This window comes from Perognathus longimembris, chromosome 2, assembly GCF_023159225.1.
Source record: "Perognathus longimembris pacificus isolate PPM17 chromosome 2, ASM2315922v1, whole genome shotgun sequence".
Lineage (NCBI taxonomy): Eukaryota > Metazoa > Chordata > Mammalia > Rodentia > Heteromyidae > Perognathus > Perognathus longimembris.
This window is the reverse complement of record NC_063162.1, coordinates 130,000,882-130,023,269: the sequence shown is the minus strand read 5'-3', so window position 1 is coordinate 130,023,269 and position 22,388 is coordinate 130,000,882. Positions and strand designations below refer to the sequence as shown.

General features: G+C 36.0%; 1 protein-coding gene across 3 annotated transcripts in view; it reads right to left on the bottom strand.

Moving 5' to 3' along the window:
- Window positions 1-15,876: 15,876 nt before the first annotated feature.
- Window positions 15,877-22,388, bottom strand: part of Cped1 (cadherin like and PC-esterase domain containing 1) — a 242,350-nt gene continuing 235,838 nt past the window's right edge. For all 3 annotated transcript variants that reach the window (XM_048340123.1, XM_048340125.1, XM_048340124.1), the window contains one exon: window positions 15,877-17,822. In XM_048340123.1, the coding sequence (XP_048196080.1) occupies window positions 17,598-17,822 (225 nt within the window). In that variant the 3' untranslated portion in view covers window positions 15,877-17,597. The remainder of the gene's footprint in view (window positions 17,823-22,388) is intronic.

The window sequence follows — 22,388 nt, the reverse complement described above, 5'->3', positions numbered from 1 at the left end:
TATTTATTTATTTATTTATTTTTCAGTGATACTAGGATTCAAACTCAGGACATTATGCTTGGTAGTCTAATGCTCTACCATTAGAGACACATTTCCAATCCTTGTTTAAATTGCTAGTTTTATTTCAGAGAGTGTTGCAAGCTTTTTGATCAGCTTGCTCTCAGACCTTCATTTTCCTACCTCCTCTTCTCATGTATTATGGTGCTACAATATCCAATTCTGGGTTGGTTGAAATAGGATCTTGATAACTTTTTAAAAAAAAATCAGGGTTGACTTTGAATTAAGATCCTCCCAATCTTGCTTCCTGCATAGGTGGGCTTATATATAGCACACGCAGTCCTCAGATGCCAATTTCTGTAACTCTAAAGTCCATGGTATTAGGTGTTGAAGAAGTGGGAGTTAATACTATGTTATCCTATGGTCTGGGTTCAGCACCCAAAATTTGATCAGTGTTATTAAGAACAGCACCATGTAACTCTAAAATAATGTGCATAGATAATTGAGGTATTTGTAATCTCTTTTTGTTTCTAAAGATACTTTAAAAAAATAAGTTACTATAACAAACAAACATAAAATCTGGCAGATATTCTCAATTTTTTTTAAAGTAGAATCCTTCCCTGGTTCCACTTCCTATGAGATACAGAATTACAATGTGAATAGAGAAGCAATATAAACCTAAGCATAAGAGGCTTATTCATTGATTGGTCCTAAAATGTTCTAATACATTATATTTTAAGGAAAGGCCCAAAAATAGGAAACTAACACACTATTTGTCATACTTAGAGTTTAACTTGCTTTCTATTGGCATTGTGAGACTCATTTGAAATGTTGAGGGGCAAGAACAGGCAGTATATATAATTTCTTGATCTCACAAGGATGCCATACACTTAAACTTACTTACTTTCTTCACAGAGAGAAAAGTGTTTTGCACTATCCTATGGAAGGGGATTTAGGAAGGGAAAAGGAAGATTTCAAGTACATTGGAGTTTTTACGTCTGGTGTAGACTATGGTCATCTCTGACTAGGTGATGCAGACAAACAAGATAAATAAGTGGCTGTCAATAAACTCTACCTCTCAGCAAAGCGGTGGTAGATAACTAGTTATAGAAGTCAGGGGAGCCTGTTCCTTCTGGTAGTTTTCTCTCAGTCCCTGGGAAACTCAGTAAAAACTGCCTGCACAGATATGCCTTGGACTCTGCCTCTGGCAGCCCATCAGAGGACAAGACTTCTAAGGGCCCTGTTGTAAGAATTTCTGTTGCAGATCACAGAGACTTATGCACTGGAAACTGACACCAGCAGCACCCCAGCTGGTCTCAGCTCCCATGATAGAACACAAGATGAGAGGTGACTTTTTTACATAACTGGGTTCCCATCCATTCTATTTTAAATTCCACCTGGATGCTGCAAGTGTGGGAGAGAGCACAGGCTGTGACCACTGGAGCTTAAGAAGGGGATGACAAACCATTCTGGTTGCTCTGCTGTCCTTTGCTGACCTGAAAGTCCTGTAGGAATAAATGAGTCTTTGAAAGGGAGAAGAGGCAACTCCAGTGATAGTCCCATGAGAAGGATGGAGCAGGGGTTGGAAAGGCACAACTACAGAATATTCACAACTACAAACCTTTGTCTTACAATTCAAGATTGAAGAAGCCTCAGAAACTGTTAATGCAAAGTGGCTTGCCTCTTGTCTAGCCTCTCCTGCCAGCTTTCTTAAACAAAGAATAAATAAAAGCTCTCCCAATCTGACAACAAAGTGTCTCCTTCCTAGCAATGTCTGTAGTCACTTAGTTTTTTTTTTTTTTTAAGTGACAACATTTCTTGAGAAACAAGGAAAGTCACTGTGGCCCAGAGGCACAAATAAGCAGAACTCACAACCCTGACGTACACAGACAATCTGGATTTTTGGATTATGCTTGAAATATTCCAAATAAAGCAACTCTAACCATTAGTGACTTATGACTGGTTTGAGCAACTTATCAAGAAAACTACTTCAAAAATGGATTATTATGTGAATCACATAGAAATTTGGCCTTGATATTTTCATTTTCCAGACTGAAATGTTGCTTTGGTTATTCCTACACCAGGTTCAACCCCTTGGTTTCATGCCTAAACTTTTTCATTCCGAATTTACCCACTGTGTTAATTTTTATTTTTACTAAATTCACTCCATTTCCTTGTAACTTATTCTTTCTAAGCATCCCAATGTTTAGAAAGAATCCCAATTTCTTTTTCCCCTTTCCACATACAGGACTTAAGCATTTAACTTCTTGAGCCACACTGACTCCAACCTTAGATCTTTTTCTTTTCTTCTTATCCAATCTTACCAATTTGAATCCTTCCACTTTAGGAGACCACCTTGGTTATGTCCTCCTCCTGAGTACTGTAACATACTAGGTCCTTAACACAAGATTTGTCTCTAAATTTATTCTTGCTTTATTTTGGCCTAATATGTTTTGGTGATTTTCAATTAGGTTATGAGGATTTTAAACCAAAGAGAGTAACATTTTATACCCCCCCAATCACCTATTTGCCTATCAAATGACCAGTTACACCGCAGGATTTCAATAACAGTTGTGTGGTTGTGATTTTTTTCAGACAAGGATCCTCTCACAAGAACAATGGAATCAACTAAGCATTAAATCCAGAGTTGTCAATATTGACATAATTTAATAATTTGCCACTTTTCAAAGGGAAATCTGTCATGTCTTGTATCTATTACATGTCTAGTATGTGCACATGATTCCAGCAAGTTCTAAGGAGGCCACCAGATGGCTATGTCTGCAGTCACCACAGCTTCAGTTTTTGCTAGTGTGTTGAGATCGTAAGTATCCCGATTGTCTTTATTCCTTTAAATCTGTTACCATGCCAGGTGCCCTTTTCAGGTAGGTTTGAGGAGCCAGGCTAACAATGTGAACTCTTCCTTGAGGGTTTCCCTAGGGAAAGCTTTTATTTGAGTGTGCAACCACACAGAGCCCAGAAGATTTATGAAGGCTTAGAGACATAAACAAAACTGCTGAATAGGTGTGAGGTGTGTCCCCACAGCAGATCCATCATCACCCTCTTTTATGATTACCGGAAAGGAGGCATCAATAACCAAAACCGCCCACTGCAGGCTCTCAGAGTCCACAATCTGATGAAGACTCCTGGTTCCAGACCAACTTTTGGGGTTGTCACATGGCTTAGTGAAACAGCTTCCAAAATGGGTTGAAAATAACCACAATTTTGATATACTGGGCCAGATGCCAGAACAGAGTCAGAGTCCAGCTGACTGAGTAAAAGATTCCAGTTGCTACTTTAGCACCAGCACATTGTCTGAAATCCCCAGGGCACACTCTGAAACCAGTACCAGACAAACACAGTGGAGCCATGTTTTAATGCTGTCTGGGGGGAGTGATAGTATTAGCTGTATAGGTTAACTGAGTTAGCGTCTACATGGACTGGAAGGAGATTCCTTTCAGGAACTGATTTGGTCCTCTGTATATCTTAATCTTCTAGTAATTGTTGGCAGTTGAGGGTGGGGCTCAGAGCTGGATTCTTACCCTCACACTCCATGAGCTGTGCCCCCAGGGGTTCTGATGAATAAAGCATGTACTTAGAGAACTGCTCTGGTTTGGGCACAGTATCAACTTTACCAAGGACAAAGCTTCTTGGTGCTAGACTCTTCAGTTTCCTATTCCTCCTTGCTGGACTGCAAACTACAAGCTGAAAAAGCAATGCTGAGACTGTATATCCCAGCACCCCCTTGTCTCAGTGGGACCATCATGAAAATTCCTGACCAACCTGCATCGCTAACAAGCACTAATTCTGAGGAAAGAAACTAAGAAGGGGATACAGTAAGTGAAGAGCAGAGGTCGTTCTACTTGAGGATATGGAAGTCTAGGAAGAGGGACCATGCTGCCATCTTACTTTGGAGACACTTAATCATGATTAAAAACAACTTGATTGCCTGCTGTTTTTCCAAGGAAAAGAGATTGGGATTCCTCAACACAGAATGAAGAAAGGAGAATACGGAAGTTGAAAGGAGGTCTTCAGTTTCTTGGGCAGAGAGATGTTAACCAATTCTGCTATGCCTACTATAAAGTGTAGTGATGCAAGTGCTCAAAATACACAGGCAGGCAGATGAAGAACCTACAGGCAAATTGCATGGTAAATGTTGGTAGCATATGCAACGAGTACCCAAGGAGGATCACTAAGGCACTACCCACTGGTGCTCTTCTTGTCCATAATCCCTTGCAACACAGGTTAACTCAGAGGAAAACATGATTTCATCAAAGCTTATGGTGATCCTACCTAATATCAACATCTGCCTTTTTAATCTTAGAACAAATCATTTAGTTTGTTTTTCTGTTTGCAATTTCCTTTAGTAACATTAAAATCAATTCCTGATTCCTTATGCTTTATCACCCTAAGCAAATGGCCCAGAGGAATATGGAAAAACTAATTAATATGAAGTTGGAAAATTGGAAGAGATTAAATCCTCAAACAGATAATCAACAACTGTTATAGAATGCTATGTTAAACTGTTTATGGATGTTGAAGATCATACAAATATGAATATTCACTATTATTAGTTAATTAGATCTTAGAATAGAAAAAAACACACATAATAGATGCTGAAGACTGGATGCATATACAGAAAAATGCTCCATGTTTGGGGGAAAATGTAAGTCACTTGATAACACTTGCCATGGAGAGTTATTTTTGGTAGTTGTTTGCTTTAAGGTGTGTCTTGCTTGGAATTCAAAAGTAAAGAAATAAAAGAGTTGTGAGTCATAGATATATTTCACAGCTGGAGAAAACAGAAGAAGCATGTAGTAAGATTAAGCCCAACCATGCTGTTTGTCTTTCAGGCTTAGTTTTTAATGCAGTAACCTTCAACAAGCCTTGGGTTCTTTCTATGTAGCTCTTTTTCTAATACTTCTATTTGGTAGGCTAATCAAAGCATGTAAGAGTGAATCAAAACACAATTCGAGTAAAATGATCCTATCATGAGAATTATAATAACATGATAGATTAAAAAGTCATATAGATGAATCATTTATTTAATGAAAATAATTGCTGACTTAAAATTTACTCTTCCCTAGATGGAAGTAACAATTTTTGCTTCCTTCAACAGATTATTTTGATATTTTTCTTTGATTTGTTATATATAATACTTACATTTGTTAACTTTTTATTTTTGTTAGCTTTTAAGCATGCGTATTTTGCTCTACTCCTGCCCTGAACACATGTCATTTTAAAGTTCCTTTCTATTCCAATATGGATATTAAGACTTAGGCTTAGATGAACAATGAGCTTTTCATTATTAAGATACACCATTATTCATGATAATTCATACATATATTACAATTGCTTTTCTTTTTCTCCTTGGTTTTTTCCCCCAGCTTGCTTCATTTCTTATAAATTGACATATGCTAATTACAGAATTTAGATTCCACATATATGGGGTTCTATGTGATATTATGATATATGTATATAATGTAGAATCAGTACATATTCAGTATAGAAAGATTAGAATAAATCTGATAGGCAAAAAGTCACTATGATCCTATGACCAGCGTAGTTCCTGGTGGTAGTTTAATGTGTTTGCTTTTGATTTTTGTCCTAGTTGTATGCATGTTTTATACAAAGTATCATATCATACATACAACTTTAGTAGCCCAGTTTTTCATTTAATGTATAGAGAGAAATAAAATCATTTTAATTTAATTAAAAGGAAGATTCTATTTAAGTTGTGAAGATATGAACAAATGACTATAGTTCTTTATAAACCTTGATGTAATACTTTGACCAAAGCCACGTTTGGAACCTTTTATTTCTTTACAAAGTTTATGAAAGTCTCAGCAAGGATTTAGCAACTGAAACTCTTTTTCTGGTTGATTATATACATTTCTTTGGCAACTTTATGTACTTTTGCATAGTATAACTATGTTACAGTCAACATGAACCATGTATATAATGGATGTCCTAAGGTAGCCCCCATATATAGGGGCTATTATCATCTAGGGTTGTAAAAATATGCTGCGATATATGCACAGTGACACAACGGTATAACAACAATCCCTCATGTATCCTTATTGTTAAGCAGCATATGGCTGTATCTTTCGTAAATCTTGCAAGAGATTGACTTTCCTTATCAAAGTTCTTAGAACAGCATCTAGTCTGGTGAATGAGTACTCATCAACAGTCCTCCATTACAGCTGAAGTGTGTTCATTTTCTCTGACTCCATCTGGGCAGGTTGGCTGTGTAATACTTTAGCCATCATCGCCTCAGTGACACAGTATCCAGACAGAATGATAGCTTGAAACCAGGAAGACAGTAGGATAGGAACGATGGACAAGGAAGTATTGATAATATATGATGCTAGAAAACATGGGATCTTGGCAAGACCACTGGATCATAGCCAAGCAAGACTTGTGTCTTGGAGTTAAGCATTGAAGTTCTCCTCCATAGCTATTTCTTTTTTGCATAAATAATTAATTAAAGTAATTCTAGTAGTTACTTTATTATTTGGTGCATTGTGATGCAAATTATGCTTCCTCTTGCAGTGACAATGTTTCAAATCATAGTAACTATACATAGATGCCAGTTGAAATGTGTACTGGAAATTGAAACCTGAAAATTAAGTTTTAGATATCATTTAAAGTCACAGACTGATAGCTTAAAGTAAAGCATCTGGGATAATACACAAGGAAGAATGTTAACCATGATCAGTTTTGAACTGACAATTGAATAGATTAACGGAAATCGACTTACATGCACAAATTAATACACTGGGAAAACAAGTTAGAATAAAGAGCAATTGGGAGATGTAAGAAGCACAATGAGCAAATGAGTTGCAGTAGTTGAGGCTTATTTCTGATGCAAGAAACCTCATTATTCTGAAGACAAAGCTAAGAAAAGATTTAGTCCTTAAAAAAAAACCAGTTAAAAAAGTACGACTAATCAGATTAGGTTGTACAACAGAAGGCATTTATTTTCCTTTTGTGACTACCAATATCCAATCTCTGATTAAAACCATCTTTATATTCTGTCAGCACAGCAGTTACTTCTTGACTAAAACCAAAGACACATCTGGTTAATCAGTTCTACTTTTCAACTAAAGGCTAGGACTCTTTATTGCTTGTTTCTGCACAACTTTTTAAACTTAAGGCTGACTTACAATTATGACCAAAGAGACATCGGCCATCATTTCTGTAGGATTCTGACACCCCCTTTCATTTTCCCTTTAATTCATTTTGTTCTTATTTCTCCCCCTTCTTCAGTCTTTGCCTCTCTTGTTCTGTCCCTTTTCTTTTGTTTTTCTTATAGCCTGACAGACAAAATTGGCATATTGCCTCAACTGGGGTTCTAGAAAATCAAATTACAGAAACAATAGCAGTACCAAAGCCACCTCCCCTGATTCTTGTGGAACCATAAGAATTGATGCCTCATGTGTTTGTGTCCTGTTCTCTGAGACACACGTAGACAGTAGTCATCATGTACTGAAATGTAGAAATAAATTTGGCAAAGGTGGGCAAACTCTGTTTAGATTACCTTCTTTTTATTGGTATGAAAGAGGCATGACAGAAACATTTTGGGTCTGCTCTAGGGTCACTGAGAACCTTATCTCTCAGGAAAATGGAGACATGGGAATATATAATTATAATTTTTCAGAAGTACTTTTAAAAATAGTCAATAGCACATTCTTCAACATTCATAGTTATTCAGTGGCTTCTTCAAGCAAATTTTTATTGTAATTTTTGTATTTATCACCAACTATCATATCTTAGAAGCTTGATCTCATGTAAATAACTTATAATAACATGTTTAGAGTTTCTTAAATTGCAGCTGCTGCTTTAAAATTGTTTGAACAATTAATTTTCTATTTGAAAAAAGCATGGAACCATGAGAATTAATAGAAAATGCAGGGCTCTTAACTTACCAGAGCAGCCATATTGACCCTGACACTCACTGAGAGTGGACATCTTCTCTAGATGGCATCCAAAGTCTTTAAGCAATAAAAGATGAACATAAACATCATATTTCTGTCACTAATTGAACAAGTATGTGTCTCAAGCTGAACAGTGTTTCCTCATGTCCTTAGGGATACTCTCGGTGGTCTGCGCTTAGATGCAGTGAACTACTGCCTGACAAGGAGAATGGCAGCCTTAGGCAGCAGTGAACAACTGCAGCTGGAGAAAGGGAGAGGGTCCGGCCATGTGATGTTTATTAGGTATTCTGTCTGTGCAAGGTGGTCAGAAGCAAATCAGCAGGTAATAAGTGTAAACCAAATCAGGAAGTTTAGCTCTCCAGGTAAATGATTTGCAACAATGTAGCAATTCTTCATTGTTGATATATACCTAGTCATTTATCAGTTGTGTTAAAGGTGGCCATTCACAGTCACAGTGACTCTATAACAGCTAATGCCCCATCTCTCAGATTCCTTCATCTCCCAGATAAAAAGTTTCCTTCCAAGTCAAATCCACCCCTTGGTTTACTCATCGGCATTGAATTTAGGCAACTGTTAGGAGAAAAACAATGAGATGAAATTCACTCAAACTATAAATGTCTGATGATCCCAATACTCTCAATTATATCAGCATCTTAAGAGATCCCAGGGGTTAATTTAAGTAATTTCACTAACTGGGAGGGTTTCATACAGAAGTCTGGTAAAACATTGTGGATCCACTATGAAACTCTTTGGTAACAAAGCAAAGACAGTTTCTTTTCTTTTAATTCTATACACAATTTTATGAGAATCATTTTTAAGTTTTGCTGTTGTTTTAGTTGGGCCAGATTCACATTTACTGATTTTCTTCTTTTATTTCTGTATTTTTGAGACAGCATCTCACAATGTAGTCTACGCTGGCTGTGAATTTATAATCCTTCTGTTTCAGCCTCCCGAGTGATGGGATTATGAGCATGCTTCACCATGCCCAGCTACAGATTCATATTTCAAAGTCATATACAAGCTACTTGCAAGATTAAAGCACTGAAGAATATGCCTGTCATCTTGTTGTAGGAGTAAATATGCCGAAAAACCTTTCATTAATTATTGTTGCAAAAAGTTATTGAATCAATGAGTGTAATGGAATCAAGTACCTTTTGAAACCCAAAAGAAACAGATGGCTCCCTACCATGTATTTCAGTGAAAATGTGATCTCTCCACCCCTAGAATTTTAAATTCCATAATTAAATTCTGTTGCATTGTTAATGTGCTGTTGACATTGACTTGTGTCTCAGATACAGAAGACTTGGACTACACATATGATAACTTGAAACAGCTGCTTGAAAAATTACTACAATATGGCTAATACTTCTTTTAACCATTAGGAAGTTCTATTTAAACATGATTTGCATCTGTAAGTACTTATTATATATAAAATTAGAGATAGGTTTATGACATAAAAATGAATTTTGATGCCTCATTCATATTGCATTTGACATTTGAACAGTAGGAAAAGAAAGCCAATAGAAATCTCCTGTATACCAGAAGTGTGTCCCATTGGGGCAGAGCCTACAAGGACATCTTCCTAAATGATTAAGCTCTACTAAACAGACTGATCTGAGTATGGTCACTAGTAAAACTTTTGTCCTGCCTTCTGAAATTCTGGTGTGGGGAATGGCTGAGTCTCTGGAATCAGTTAAATGATACTCCCAATGCTTCTTCCAGTAGCCCCAGTTCCAGCTAGATGCTACCAGAAATTCTACAACCAAAAATGTCAGAGTTGGCCTTTTCTTACATCTTTAGTATACTTGGGTGAACTTGAGCCTGATTACCCATTCAGTCTTGGGTATGAGTTCAAACCCTTTCCACCTTTGATAGAGACAAGGTAGAATGTACATCCTCTTACTCTAAAACAAGCAATAAGCAGGAACACAGTAAAGAGAATATCTAAGAAATGTAAACCTTCCCAGGTACCCTAAACCTTCAGGCCTATTGACATCTAGTCGGTGAGGGCTAGATGGACAGCATTAGGGGTGTAACTCCTACCTTTCTTACCTACCTCCTCAGTGCAGCTCTCATTCTTCAGAGCAAATTGAGAATAAAGCAAATCTTTGCTAAGAAAAAGTGTGCTATATTTTAAATTAATCACCCTATTTCCAACATGAAGCTTTGTCAAAACCTTTCAGCAAACTCTATTTTGCACACAATTCCTAACCTAAGGAAATGCTAGAGTTTATTAGAGCATTTAATTTTCTCTTATACAAATTCATTGAGAGTCTTTCCTGTGCTAGGCAACTAATTTCTAAATAGAATGCTAAGATTAAAACACAACAATACTAAGTGAAAGATTACAATCACAAAAGACCATCCATTCTATGAATCTATTTATGTGAAATAGCCAAAATTAGGAACTCTATAGAGACAGAACTGAGATCCAGGGTGAAAAATGTTTGGGACATGGGGTAGGAGAACTGTACAGTTTGATGTTTCTTTTGAGGTGACAGAATATTTTAAGGTTAGCTTGTTTTGATAGTTGCCATGCTATGTGTTTTTATAAAAAACAACTGAGTATTATACACTTTAAGAGTAAACTTTGTGGTAGGAAAGTTAAACCTCAATAGAGTAGTTCAAATCATGAATAAAAACTACCAAAGACACAAAAACCTCAGTCCCTTCCTCAAGGAGCTAATATGTTCTGTGGTTCATGATTAAACAAAGAGATAAAGGCTGGGCTAGGGGTGAGCAGGGAGTACTAAAGAAACACACAGAAAAGGCACTTTATTCAGCAGAGTGATTGAAGAATCAGAGAAATATCTCTAGTAGAGACATCACCTATGCTGAAAAGACATGAGAAAACTACATTTGATGATCCTCACCTCTGTGTAAAACAGTGCTCAATAGGAAGACAAGTCTGCTTATCCCAAGCTTCAAGAAACTCAGTTTTTTTTGAGGCAGCATATTCACAGGTAATTATAGGTAGTAACATACTGTGATAGTGCAATGATAGTGTTAAACACAGAGGCATGGAAGTCACTATCCAGTTACTAAGGTAGAGGTCAAATATATCAGTTTGGAGAGAGGTTAAAGCTCTCCTTTAACCAAATGAGTGGTAGAACTGTGATTTGCCAAGTATGCCATTCATTCAGTGGTGGCCTCTGCCACAGCTTACAGGATTCAGTGACACTGGTTGGTGGCCACTCAATTCAGCCAGCAGGAGAGGCCTCTGATGCCAGAGGTGTTCAAGTAACTGAAGTGGAGAAAGAGGGAAGGAGGCAGAGTATGAGGCAGTGATCACCGTGAAGTCTGGCTTCCCCCAAAGGTCTCTAGAGATCCATCGATTTCTTCTTAGAGGAATATAAAGATGCCCGGCTTATTTTCTTTCCCCATGTTCTGTAGAGTTTAAAACTTGCAGCTGGTGTGACCCTGCAGTCTAACATCTCTGAGCATTTTCTCAACCCGGTGACTTTTCAAAACAAGCAGCTGGGAGACCTCTTCTCTAGCACATCCAGCCCTGCCACTGCTTGGTACAAGCCAGGCTTCACATTCCTTGCTTGTCCAGACCAGCACTTGGCAAAGCCATCCTGAGATAATAGAACCTGTTACTCCAAAGGTTTTACATACTCCCGTAAATGAAAAAATTAGAGCACCCTTTAAAAGAAACTAAGTCACAGGCTATATATTTACTTGGTACGTCTCTATTTTCTCTTTCATTGTGTGTTGTTTATGTGTGTGTATGATGTACACATTCACATACACTTAATGCACGTAAATTTCATGGGTGTATGTATCAATTATGGGCAGGTTTTTTTAACTTAAAAAGAATCCCAAATTCCTGTTTTAAGTTCATTATTTGATACACACTCTACTCAGGCAAGGCAAAGAAAGTGAGGTTTAACTTTCTTGTCTTCAAAGGCAGCACAACAAGTTCTTGATCAGTGGGAAAGGGAAGGCTTTTGTTTTCATTGATAACAATTACTGAAGATGACAGTCCAGGGATGCTACTATTGAAAGAGAACTCAACTTCAAGGAAGTCAATACTTCAAAGATTTCTGTGACTTTAGGAAACAGAAAAATACCGCATCAGCCAATCACCCATTTGAAATTTATAGTTCTGAGGAAATGAAAACTGAAATACAATGCCTATATCAGCCTCATCTCAGAAATAATAATAAATAATTCATGGAGAGTATCAATTTATTCAAAGCCTAGGTGGCCACGAAGGAGTTGTGAGTGTTTACCAATGAGATGGCCTTGGAAAACCCATCTAATTGAAATGATTCTTGTTCCTGGCAGGAATAACTTGTGCTAAGGATTGTATCCACACCCTTTTGAACACTGCCACTGGTTTTGCATAGCTAATATGAGCACTGAAATGAGTATTCTTGGGAGGCAAGTGTGAACATATATCAGGCTTTCCCCAAGGGTGTGCACATGTGCTGGAAATGGATAGATCCAAAAATGTGTCATTTGATCACTGAATTCATTTTGGAGTACAAGGTATTACTTAAGTATCTCCATAGTATTCTTAATTCATACCAATTCTTTTCTTAAACATATAAGCCATTATTGCAAATAGTTTCATGTCATACCAACAATACTGGCACTGCTTTTTAACAAAAGGCTCATAATTTTTTTTTCTGATACTTTAAAACTGACCAGGGAATCTCTTGAAATACAAAGTTTTTGTAATTAAGACAAGGAAAGAATGTAAACTGTAGCTTATATTGCATACTAAATATACACAGAAGAATACTGAATGTATTCTATTTACATGGCAAAGGTAAGGACATGCAGGAATAGTCCTAGTGGATGAATGGTTCCTGCATAGAAATAAAGGGGGAGGAGGATACTAAAAGTATTTTCTTTTTTGCTGTTTCATGTTTTCCAAAGGTTATATCATGTTTATAGAGCATAATTTCTGTTGTCCTGATAAGAAATAATGTATCATTGAAAGTGCATTCATCTGATAGTTGATTGTTCTGGATGATCAGTTTGGGACCAATAAAGACCTAATATTATCATTTAGGGTTTATACTATAGAGTATGTAGACCCTCCAAAGTGACTTTTGTATGAAAAAGAAGACATGAAGAAATATCCAGATTGGTCAAAGGTCACTGGGAAGTACTTATAATTTGTTTTTTTTTCCTAGGGACTAGGAGAAGAGAGTCTGTCCCCTGAATGAAACCCTATGACTCCTTTTCAGCCCTATTTTGATCATGATGGATATCATGGACTAACTTGGACTATGGTGCCTTAGATTCAGCACTGGCACTCCATACAACCCTCTTCTATCCATGCATTTGCCGAAAAGACCCCAAGAACCATCAGTTGCCATCTCCAACTATTAAGACGAGGAGATCTACTGGCAATCAGTGAAGCTTTTACATCACATGGAGAGTTTCAGAACATAGTATCACATATTCACATATTCATTTTATTTTAATATTCTAAATTTTTTATTCACATCAAGTTCATGATTTAAATTTTATTTCATTTTATATTTTAAAAATTGTGTTTTTTTAAATGGCAACTTGAACAAATAAAAGTTGGAGGCTTTAAAGAAAATGAAAATGTTTATATTGATGTCATGCTCATACAAATGAAAATTCAAATGAGATTTCAACTTGTTCATTTTGTATAGATTGAACCATAAAAAATTAAAGCAGAAATACAAGTCAACAGCACATCTAAATAGATCAGATTCCATCATTTCCCTAGAGTAAAATCTGCATCAAACTAACCCATTTCACCAATGAATCATGAAGTAGGAAAATGTACTATGTAACTGAATTAGTTGACTTTATTTTAGATTTATGAAGCCATATTACCTCTAGATGACCAATAATCAGTCGTAATTACTTTTATTACTTTTATCTTTCCCTTTCTTTCTCCGTATCTATCTGTCTGTCTGTATATATGTATATGTACATATATATGTATGTATATATATATATATATGATATACACATATATACACACTTATACATGGAATAAAATAGCATTCCAGGATGTATTGTGTATGGAAGAAAGACATAAAAACCAATGAAAACATTTCTGTGAAGAGTGCTACAGATTGTAGACAAAATACCAGTCAGTATACATCAAAGTAAAAACCTAGGCAACCTAAACATTGCCATCCTGTAGGAATTCCTTACACTAATTCTCAAAATGTAACTATTTTTTCTTTCTCTTAATTAGATTAAGAAATGGTGTTCCTTTATACTTCCTCAATAAGTGATCATAATTTAATATTTCTATTATGTCAAGATGTGTTAAGATGTAGTCATTTGACATTTCAGAGAGCCATAAAATGAATCCTTTTTATTTCATTGAGTATGAGGAAAACAAGTGAAACACCTTTTAAAGATGTTTACATGGCTGTGTTGGTGTTGGTCAGAAAACGGAGTTCTGCAGTCCCTACACCAAGTAAATGAATCATAAAAGAAATACGAAAGTTGATAATAGCAGTTATGACAGCAATAAAAACATGTTAAAAGGCTCTTTGACAGTATGAAACCTTCGAAGCCTTGCCAAATATAAACTCTAGATTGTAGGCACTAGGAGAATGCAGTTGTCTTTAGTTGGTCTTCAGGGGGTTTCTGACAACTGCTGCTTCAGTCCCTTAAGCTGAAATGATCTATCAAGATGTGGCTTCCAGCAACAATCAAATGCCTTTCAACTGTACCAGACATGAAAAAAAGAAGCCACCGAAGCATTTGCAGAGCAATTATTTATTGAGCCGACCAAAATGGTGGGACCTGGTACACTGTTGTCTTGTATTTGGAATTATCAGCTCATGGGGACTTACTTGATAATATTGGTTTATTTTAAGTAAAATAGTCCTATCTGTTGAATTTTTTTACTTTCTTGTATTTTCCTTTGTTTGAACATTTGCTCAAATCTGGGTTCTTAATTTTTATTACTGTAAGACATCATCTTCCTTCTCCCACATCAAACCTTTACAGCTTTGAAAAAACTCTTATTGTTAATATAATTTTGGATCTATTTCTATATTTTTGTTTGGAATCTTTCTGTGCAATTGGACCACAAGAGAAAACTTCAGGTGCAGAATGCCATTTATTTCTCCATAAAATTATTAGGATAGTTTCTAGTAATTTTCTCTGACATTTTGAAGTGGGAGTCACTGTTCTGTAGAAAAGACATCTAGGCATATGGACAACTAACGTGAGGAAGAATGAATGCCCTAAACAAAGTCCAAATAAGAAGAAATACCAAGCCTTGCTTCTTCATGTTTCTTCAGGAGCTTTTGCCTTTTGAAATATAGTACACCATGCCTTTAAATACAGACACAGACACACACACACAAACACATACTCAAAAGTGATGTTAGATAATGTTTATACAGTCATTATTGACTTATAATATTCTAGATTTCTAAATTGTTTTCTTTAGTTTAGTTTAGATTAGATAATGATCAAAAGTACACTTACCAAAAATACACTTCCTGTAATTTTCATACCTAAAAATATGCAAAAATGCCTACTCCTCTTTTTCCCTTTGAATTAGAAGCTTGCTAAACATGGACAATACTTGTGTGCATAACACACACACACACACACACACACACACACACACACACACGCACATCAATTTCTCCAGGGTAAAATAAACCGGTGATTTTTTTTCTGTTAATGAGTAATTAAAACTACAATTAAAATTTCAGGTTTTATCTTAAAATAAAAAAACTAGAAATTTATAGCTATGTTTAACTATGTTAACAAGAGTCATCATTTGAGATTGTTGAGTTCATCTGATGAGACATGTAGAGAATATCACAGTTAGAGTGTCGACATACTTAAATCTGTATAATGAAGCTCCAGTTCCGGAATCTACATGATAGTATCCATGCCAAGAGTTGTGTATTATGTGATTGCATTCCTTTGAAAAAAGGGAGATAAAAGATACTTTCCAAAGACCACATTATTATTAGTGAGACCTTTATTAAAAATATCATTACAACTGTTTCTAAAATCTACTATGATGTCAATGGTGAAGTAAAGGCCAGACCAACCTCAGTCAGATGATTGCAGCAGTCAGGATAACACTCATCTACAAGAAGTGAGCACTGAAAGTTAGGAAGTAATTACAATTTACAATAAATGGAAACATGATGGTGAAGCTGCAGAAATGGGTAATATTTTATGTCATTTAAATACAGCTCTGTAAACCTAAAAATGATGCTTTCACATGGGTGCAGAAAAACCTTTCATTTGGAAGTTGATTCTGTTTGTACCATTCTTAAAAAAAATCTTGCCATCTGTAAAATGTGTTTATTATTTATACCAAGTGGTATTTGCATTTAAATATAATTTAAGACAATTATAAATTCATATTTCTGTTCATACAAAAATACATATAAAAATAAAGTATTTAAAGAAGGTGGCTATTCATTCTAAAGTACTGATCAATTAAAATAGTTTTATTTTTGTATGGCAACAAAATTGAGGTATTTGTACATTTAGTAATTTCAGCCATACATAGAATTATGCCTCTCAGCCACTTTTCCCATAGAGAAAAGTAATCCTTTAAAAGCCAACACATCAGAGAGATGTTATCTCATTACTAAACATTTGTACAATAAGGAAATTTACCAATCGAATGCTAAAATGATAGAATTCAATACTACAATCAGGTATACTTTATAGGTATGCCATACTTTTAATAAAAAATTTTATACCTGCTCTCAATTTGCACTAGATACAATTACTCAAGAAAATAAAAAATACAGCTACTAGTAATATTTTATTCACTGGTGGTTACATTAACTGCTTTATGCTTATGCATTTGTGAATCTGTAATCCTTTGCAAAATATTTACATTAAGATATATGTATAATTTTAAATTACATGGGTGTAGGATGGAGAAGAAAGATTTTCCTACATAAGGCCATCAAGGAAATATAGTAAAGTACATATGAGGAATTATGTTTTGCTCCTCACTGTAAATAATGTATTTTTTCAATTTAGATTGCAGTTCTCCACCTAAGTTCACAGACAGGACAGGAGGAAATGTTTATGAGAAACATAAGGAGCGCAGAGTTAAATATACTGGTGTTTTAACTAGAAAACATCCCACTTCTTATCTATCTCAAGATTCCCTTGTCGAGTAACACTCCTGTTCTTTTCCGTTCAGTCATACAATTTTGAAAGCAAAAGAAATGTTTTTCATAAGCATCATGTCCACAAAAAGATTAAGCCATCATAAATGCCACATTTCCCCCCATAAAGAACAGAAATGTAATCCCTACTTGCTAGTGGAATGTAAGTTCTCCTTCACGCTTTAAATATTAATGTATCCATAGAGAAGATGATATGGCATTACTGAACAGCACAGCCCTTTGTCATGGAACTCAAGTGCTGGTATATGACAGTGTAATATAATGGACATAGTGGTCCTAGATTATGATATTTCAAGTAATCCCTTTCTAGCTATGCCTTTCACTCTGAAACAAACGTGTTCAGATTTGTATCTTAAATTTTAAAGCTATATGAAAAGTGCTATTGCTCCTTTTTAGATATGTGCATATTGGGGTATGTGCTTGTATCTGTGTGCATGAGCATGTGGTCAATCCAAAATACACCTGAGACATATTGTCTTGTTCCCAGATCTTTGTTAGGAGCCACACCAACTCCAACTTCGGTTCTCCTTCATGGAGTCTCCATGGTCCTTTTACTTGCACACATCCTGCTGAGAAGTATTTCAGAGCAAACCTGATTTATTGGACCTCTGACATGATAAGATGACTGAGAATTTGTCACTGAGTCTTGTTGTCGTAGTTTGCTTTGATTGCTGAAATATTTTCCCACAATATGATTCTTTGATGTTTTCATTCTAATAAAGTGATATTCTTTGGATAATTTTGATTTCACCACCTGTAAGAAAGCAGCAAGAAAACAGTGAGATAAATCAAGTATATTGGTGTCCTAAGTAGGGTGATATTAGCTAACTTTCCAAGTTATACTGTGTTTCTGCCATTAATATGGCACTCAATTGGTACACTTGTGACATACATAACCAAGAACCAGGGTAACTTATGTTTCCAGAAAGATCTAGGTTGCAGTTAAAGTTCCTGTCAATTTTCATACTTTGGGACAGAAGTTCCAAGGCCATTGTTTGAGATGATGTCTCTACTGTGTGTGTGTGTGTGTGTGTGTGTGTGTGTGTGTGTGTGCGCGCGCGCGCGCATGTGAATACACACGCGTAATACAGCACCAGTACATGGAGCAGATAGGGTTATGCTTTTGTCCCATCATTGATTCAAATGGGGGTACTCTATATTGGCCAGTCCTGGGGCTTGGACTGAGGGCCTGAGCACTGTCCCTGGCTTCTTTTTTTTTTTTTTGCTCAAGGCTAGCACTCTGCCACTTGAGCCACAGCGCCACTTCTGGCCATTTTCTGTATATGTGGTGCTGGGGAATTGAACCCAGGACTTCTTGAATAGGAGGCAAGCACTCTTGCCACTAGGCCATATCCCCAGCCCAAATAGGGGAACTCTAAATTCATCTTCCCATGCTTCCATAAAGTAGCAATTATAACCACATGGTAGATTGATGAGTTGACAATGTTGCAGTTTATGTTTTCATTTCTCTGGAACTTAGTACTTTATGGAATCTGAGACATAGTCTATACTTTATTAAGCTAATGTCTTTGTATACACACACATATTCACATATATAGTTTTGATTGTTGAACAGGTAATATTATAAAGCATTTATAATCTGAAGTTTTATTCTTTTCTCTGCTTCCCTTATTTAATATCTATATATCTATATCTATGTTCCTATAGTAAAGAAAATATAGGTAAAGATGCCTTGATAAAAATATGAGTTCCATCATTTTAATACAGATGTGAAGCATTTCTTTCTTCCTGTCAACACTTGGATGCAATAAACTATTTATTACTGATGACTAATGAAAATAATGCTGAATCTTGTAGCTTAATGTATTATCCCTTGAAGTGCTATTCAACATTGTGGGTCTCTCCCTCTCCCTCTCCCTCTCTCTCTCCCTCTCCCTCTCCCCTCCTCCCCTCTCTCTCTCTGCCATATTGGGGTTTAAGCCCAAGGCCTTGTGCTTGTCTAGCTCTGAGACTTGAACCACAGTCTCAGACCTATTAGTTTTAGTGTTTTTAGGTAGGGTCTCAGCTTTTTGTCTGGGCTTATCCAGGACCATAATTCTCCTATCTCCCAAGTACTTTGGATGACAGACCAAGGTACATATTTTTGGAATGAAAAACTTGCAAAATCATAAGATATTTGGGGGAATATTTTCATGATGTTTATTTTTGGAGATAAGAATTTTTAGTTAAATTTCAGGTAAACATGATCATTTTAGAGGAGTAATTTGATTAAAAATCTGTAAATATCTATAACAAAATGTTAGCAGTCATGATCTATTGGAGGATAAAAGGCAATTTTAAATGTATTTGGACTTTTCGTTTTTGTTTTTTGTTTTGCCAGTCCTGGGGCTTGGACTCTGGGCCTAGATACTGTCCCTGAGATTCTTTTGCTCAAGGCTAGCACTCTACCACTTGAGTCACAGCGCTACTTTTGGTCTTTTGTGTTTATGTGGTGCCCAGGAATCGAACCCCGGGCTTCATGCATGCTAGGCAAACACTCTACCACTGAGCCACATCCCCAGTCGCAATGTGTTTGCACTTTTTGTCTACATCTTTTCTGTTACAAAATGAATGTGTATTACTTGAAGTCATAAAAAAGTTTGAAGCCTTTAAATTTTGAGGAAAAAATTTAGTACTTGTAGTCTTTAAAAAACGATTAAGCTTTGCTAATTCCAAAATACAAATGGCTTTCCTCCAGTGATGGGAGGTTTGCTTTTCTCTAGAGCCAATGGTTCTTAAGAAGGGAAGTGAAATTAGGAAGTTGTGGCAAAGAATCCCCATGGATAGTAATTTAAGGCTCAGTTTGCAGTTAACCACCCATTAATATTCCAGATCCCATGGGTGCTCTGTTATGTGAAGTTCTGATTGTATTGTAAGTACAAAAGTCCTAGGCTGGGATGTGCACCAATGTTTTCCTGAAGGTTTTTTCTCTTTGCATAGGAGCTCTGTACTTAACTCAAGATTAGCAAATAATCTTTCAGAAGTTTATTTAAGGAAACTCTTAAATATAAATGTAACATTCAACCTTGAAATAATATTATTCCAGTGTTTGGAAGCTGGGGAAAAAGCCTCAGTTTTGTTTATATAATTTTATCTTAATTTGTGGGTTTTGTGGTTGACTAATGGTCTGTATGCTAATTACATGCAAACTAGAAAAAGTACATCACAATGCAAGAGTTTATAGTCATTTAAACATTTTAATAATTTATGATTTTAGGGTTGGTTTAAAACTGATGGATAAGGTTAGTGCCATGAGTAGAGCAGTCATATGCATTATAAACTATAGCCATTTACATAAATCTTACATAAATTCATAAATAGGATAGCAAAAATATGCATCTCCAGTGCTTTTGTTGAAATGAATAGCTTTTACTCCAAAGTAGCTTAACTATTTTGCCAAGTATCAATGATGTTGATACTTTACTTCCACCTCTAGATTTGATTCTTGAAACAGGATAATGAGATTACTTCCCATTTTCTGCAGTCTAAACTAGTGCTTCTAAATCTGCTAAAGTTCATCTTACACTGTCTCAGGGGACTTCTGTATAGCCTGCTAATGGCTCTACAGTTAATTTACTTGTTTTTCTTTGAAAACTATTTTTTCATGTTATAATTGAAGATAATGTTTCCATCTTTGCTAAATCACTGTTGCTTTGATATTAAATCTGAAAAATGGACCCCAATCTATAGAGAATTATTTTGGTTTTGATTTATCAAAATATAGATGTTAAAATTCCTCCCAAAATGCCATCCATGAATTAATCCAGGAATATTTTTAAAAATCCAGCACTATTAATGTCATACCACTAGCATACACAATTTATTTCAAGAATGTAAAATGGTTCAAGATAATGAAGTACATCATCAGTTTAACTTACCAAGGCATTACGTGGCCCTATATGATTGCTTTCTCTAAAAACCCAGATGAATCCACTGATAAACAATTATTTATTATAAAGTTAATATTTAAAATGATAAAGATTTTTCTATATTCTATCAGTAACTAATAAGAAATACATTTTTAAAAAGTTGGCATTACTAAAGAACTAAATTTTACTCAATTTTACTAAGATTTACAAATGAAAACACATAGCAAGTCAAAGCTCCTCAAATTAATTACCATGTTATTCCAATGATAAACACATTAGGATTTGCAGGCAACATGATGACAACTTCTAAAATACATTTTGAAGAACAAAAATTGGGGAAAATAATCAGGACTGTTTGAGAAGATAGATAATTTGTGGGGAAGGCTGTCACAATCAACATTGCGTGCATCACTATGAATTACACTTGCCATCATGACTCCTCATCATTCAAATCTACCATCAGTTTCTGAGTGAAGTATTGGTTTCCCAAAACTGTATGGTTCCTGCTGGCTCTTTTATCTCTTATTGGTTCCTTTGGAATCCTCTTATGGTAAACAAAGTCTCCTAAACAGTCATCATCATCAGTGAAGTTTCTCCCAGCTGTTTTTTTGCTTTTTGGTCAAAATGAAAATCTTGCTTTGCCAGGAAGATTTCTTTCTTCATTTTCCCATAACCTCTCCAGTGGGTGGAGGTGTGGAGTAGGGCCAATAGAGGTTTAGTGAATGAGAGTGATAGTCATCCTTCCAAAATCTTCACTGTTGTTTGTTTCATCTGGTTCTGGGAGGGGGGCAGACAGTTGGGACTGAACCCATGTGTCTTAAGCATGCTAATTATAAACAGCCAGTGAGCTACACCCTAGCCAAGATCCATGATCTCTAAATCCCCGGTAAAGCTCTGATTTTCCCTGAATTCTGTATTGCCAGTTCTGAAATGCCCACTCCTTCAATCCAGCTCTTGCTTCTGCTCTTTGCAGACTCATGTCATCCAGGGATAGTTTCTCCTGAGATTTTTCTCATGTTGATATCTACTAATACCCTGGAAACAGTTTAATCCTGTTATCCTTGTTATCAACAGACGTTCTGTATATCAAATTTGATCAGCGACTCATCTTGGAACCATTCAATTTCCCAGGGGCAGGAGAAAAAAAAAACACAGATAGAAGTGTATGTTCTCATGGAAGATATGCAGTTTTGGATGAGGGATGCCTTGTCATGTATGGCCTATGTAATGCACAGATAGCCAAGCGTTCTGTCTAGGCCCCTGTAGTTATGAGGGCTGAGCTGCCTCCCCAGGTGAAAGCTAGGCTGTAGCTGCTACTCAACTTCAGGTGTATTTCATCAGACCTCATATCTAAAATGTGAGGCTGAGTTCCATGGCCAGCCAAGCATCTGTAAATAAATGTTGAAAAAAGCATCTCACCTAACAGTACTCATTGTTGCCCAGATTTTGAA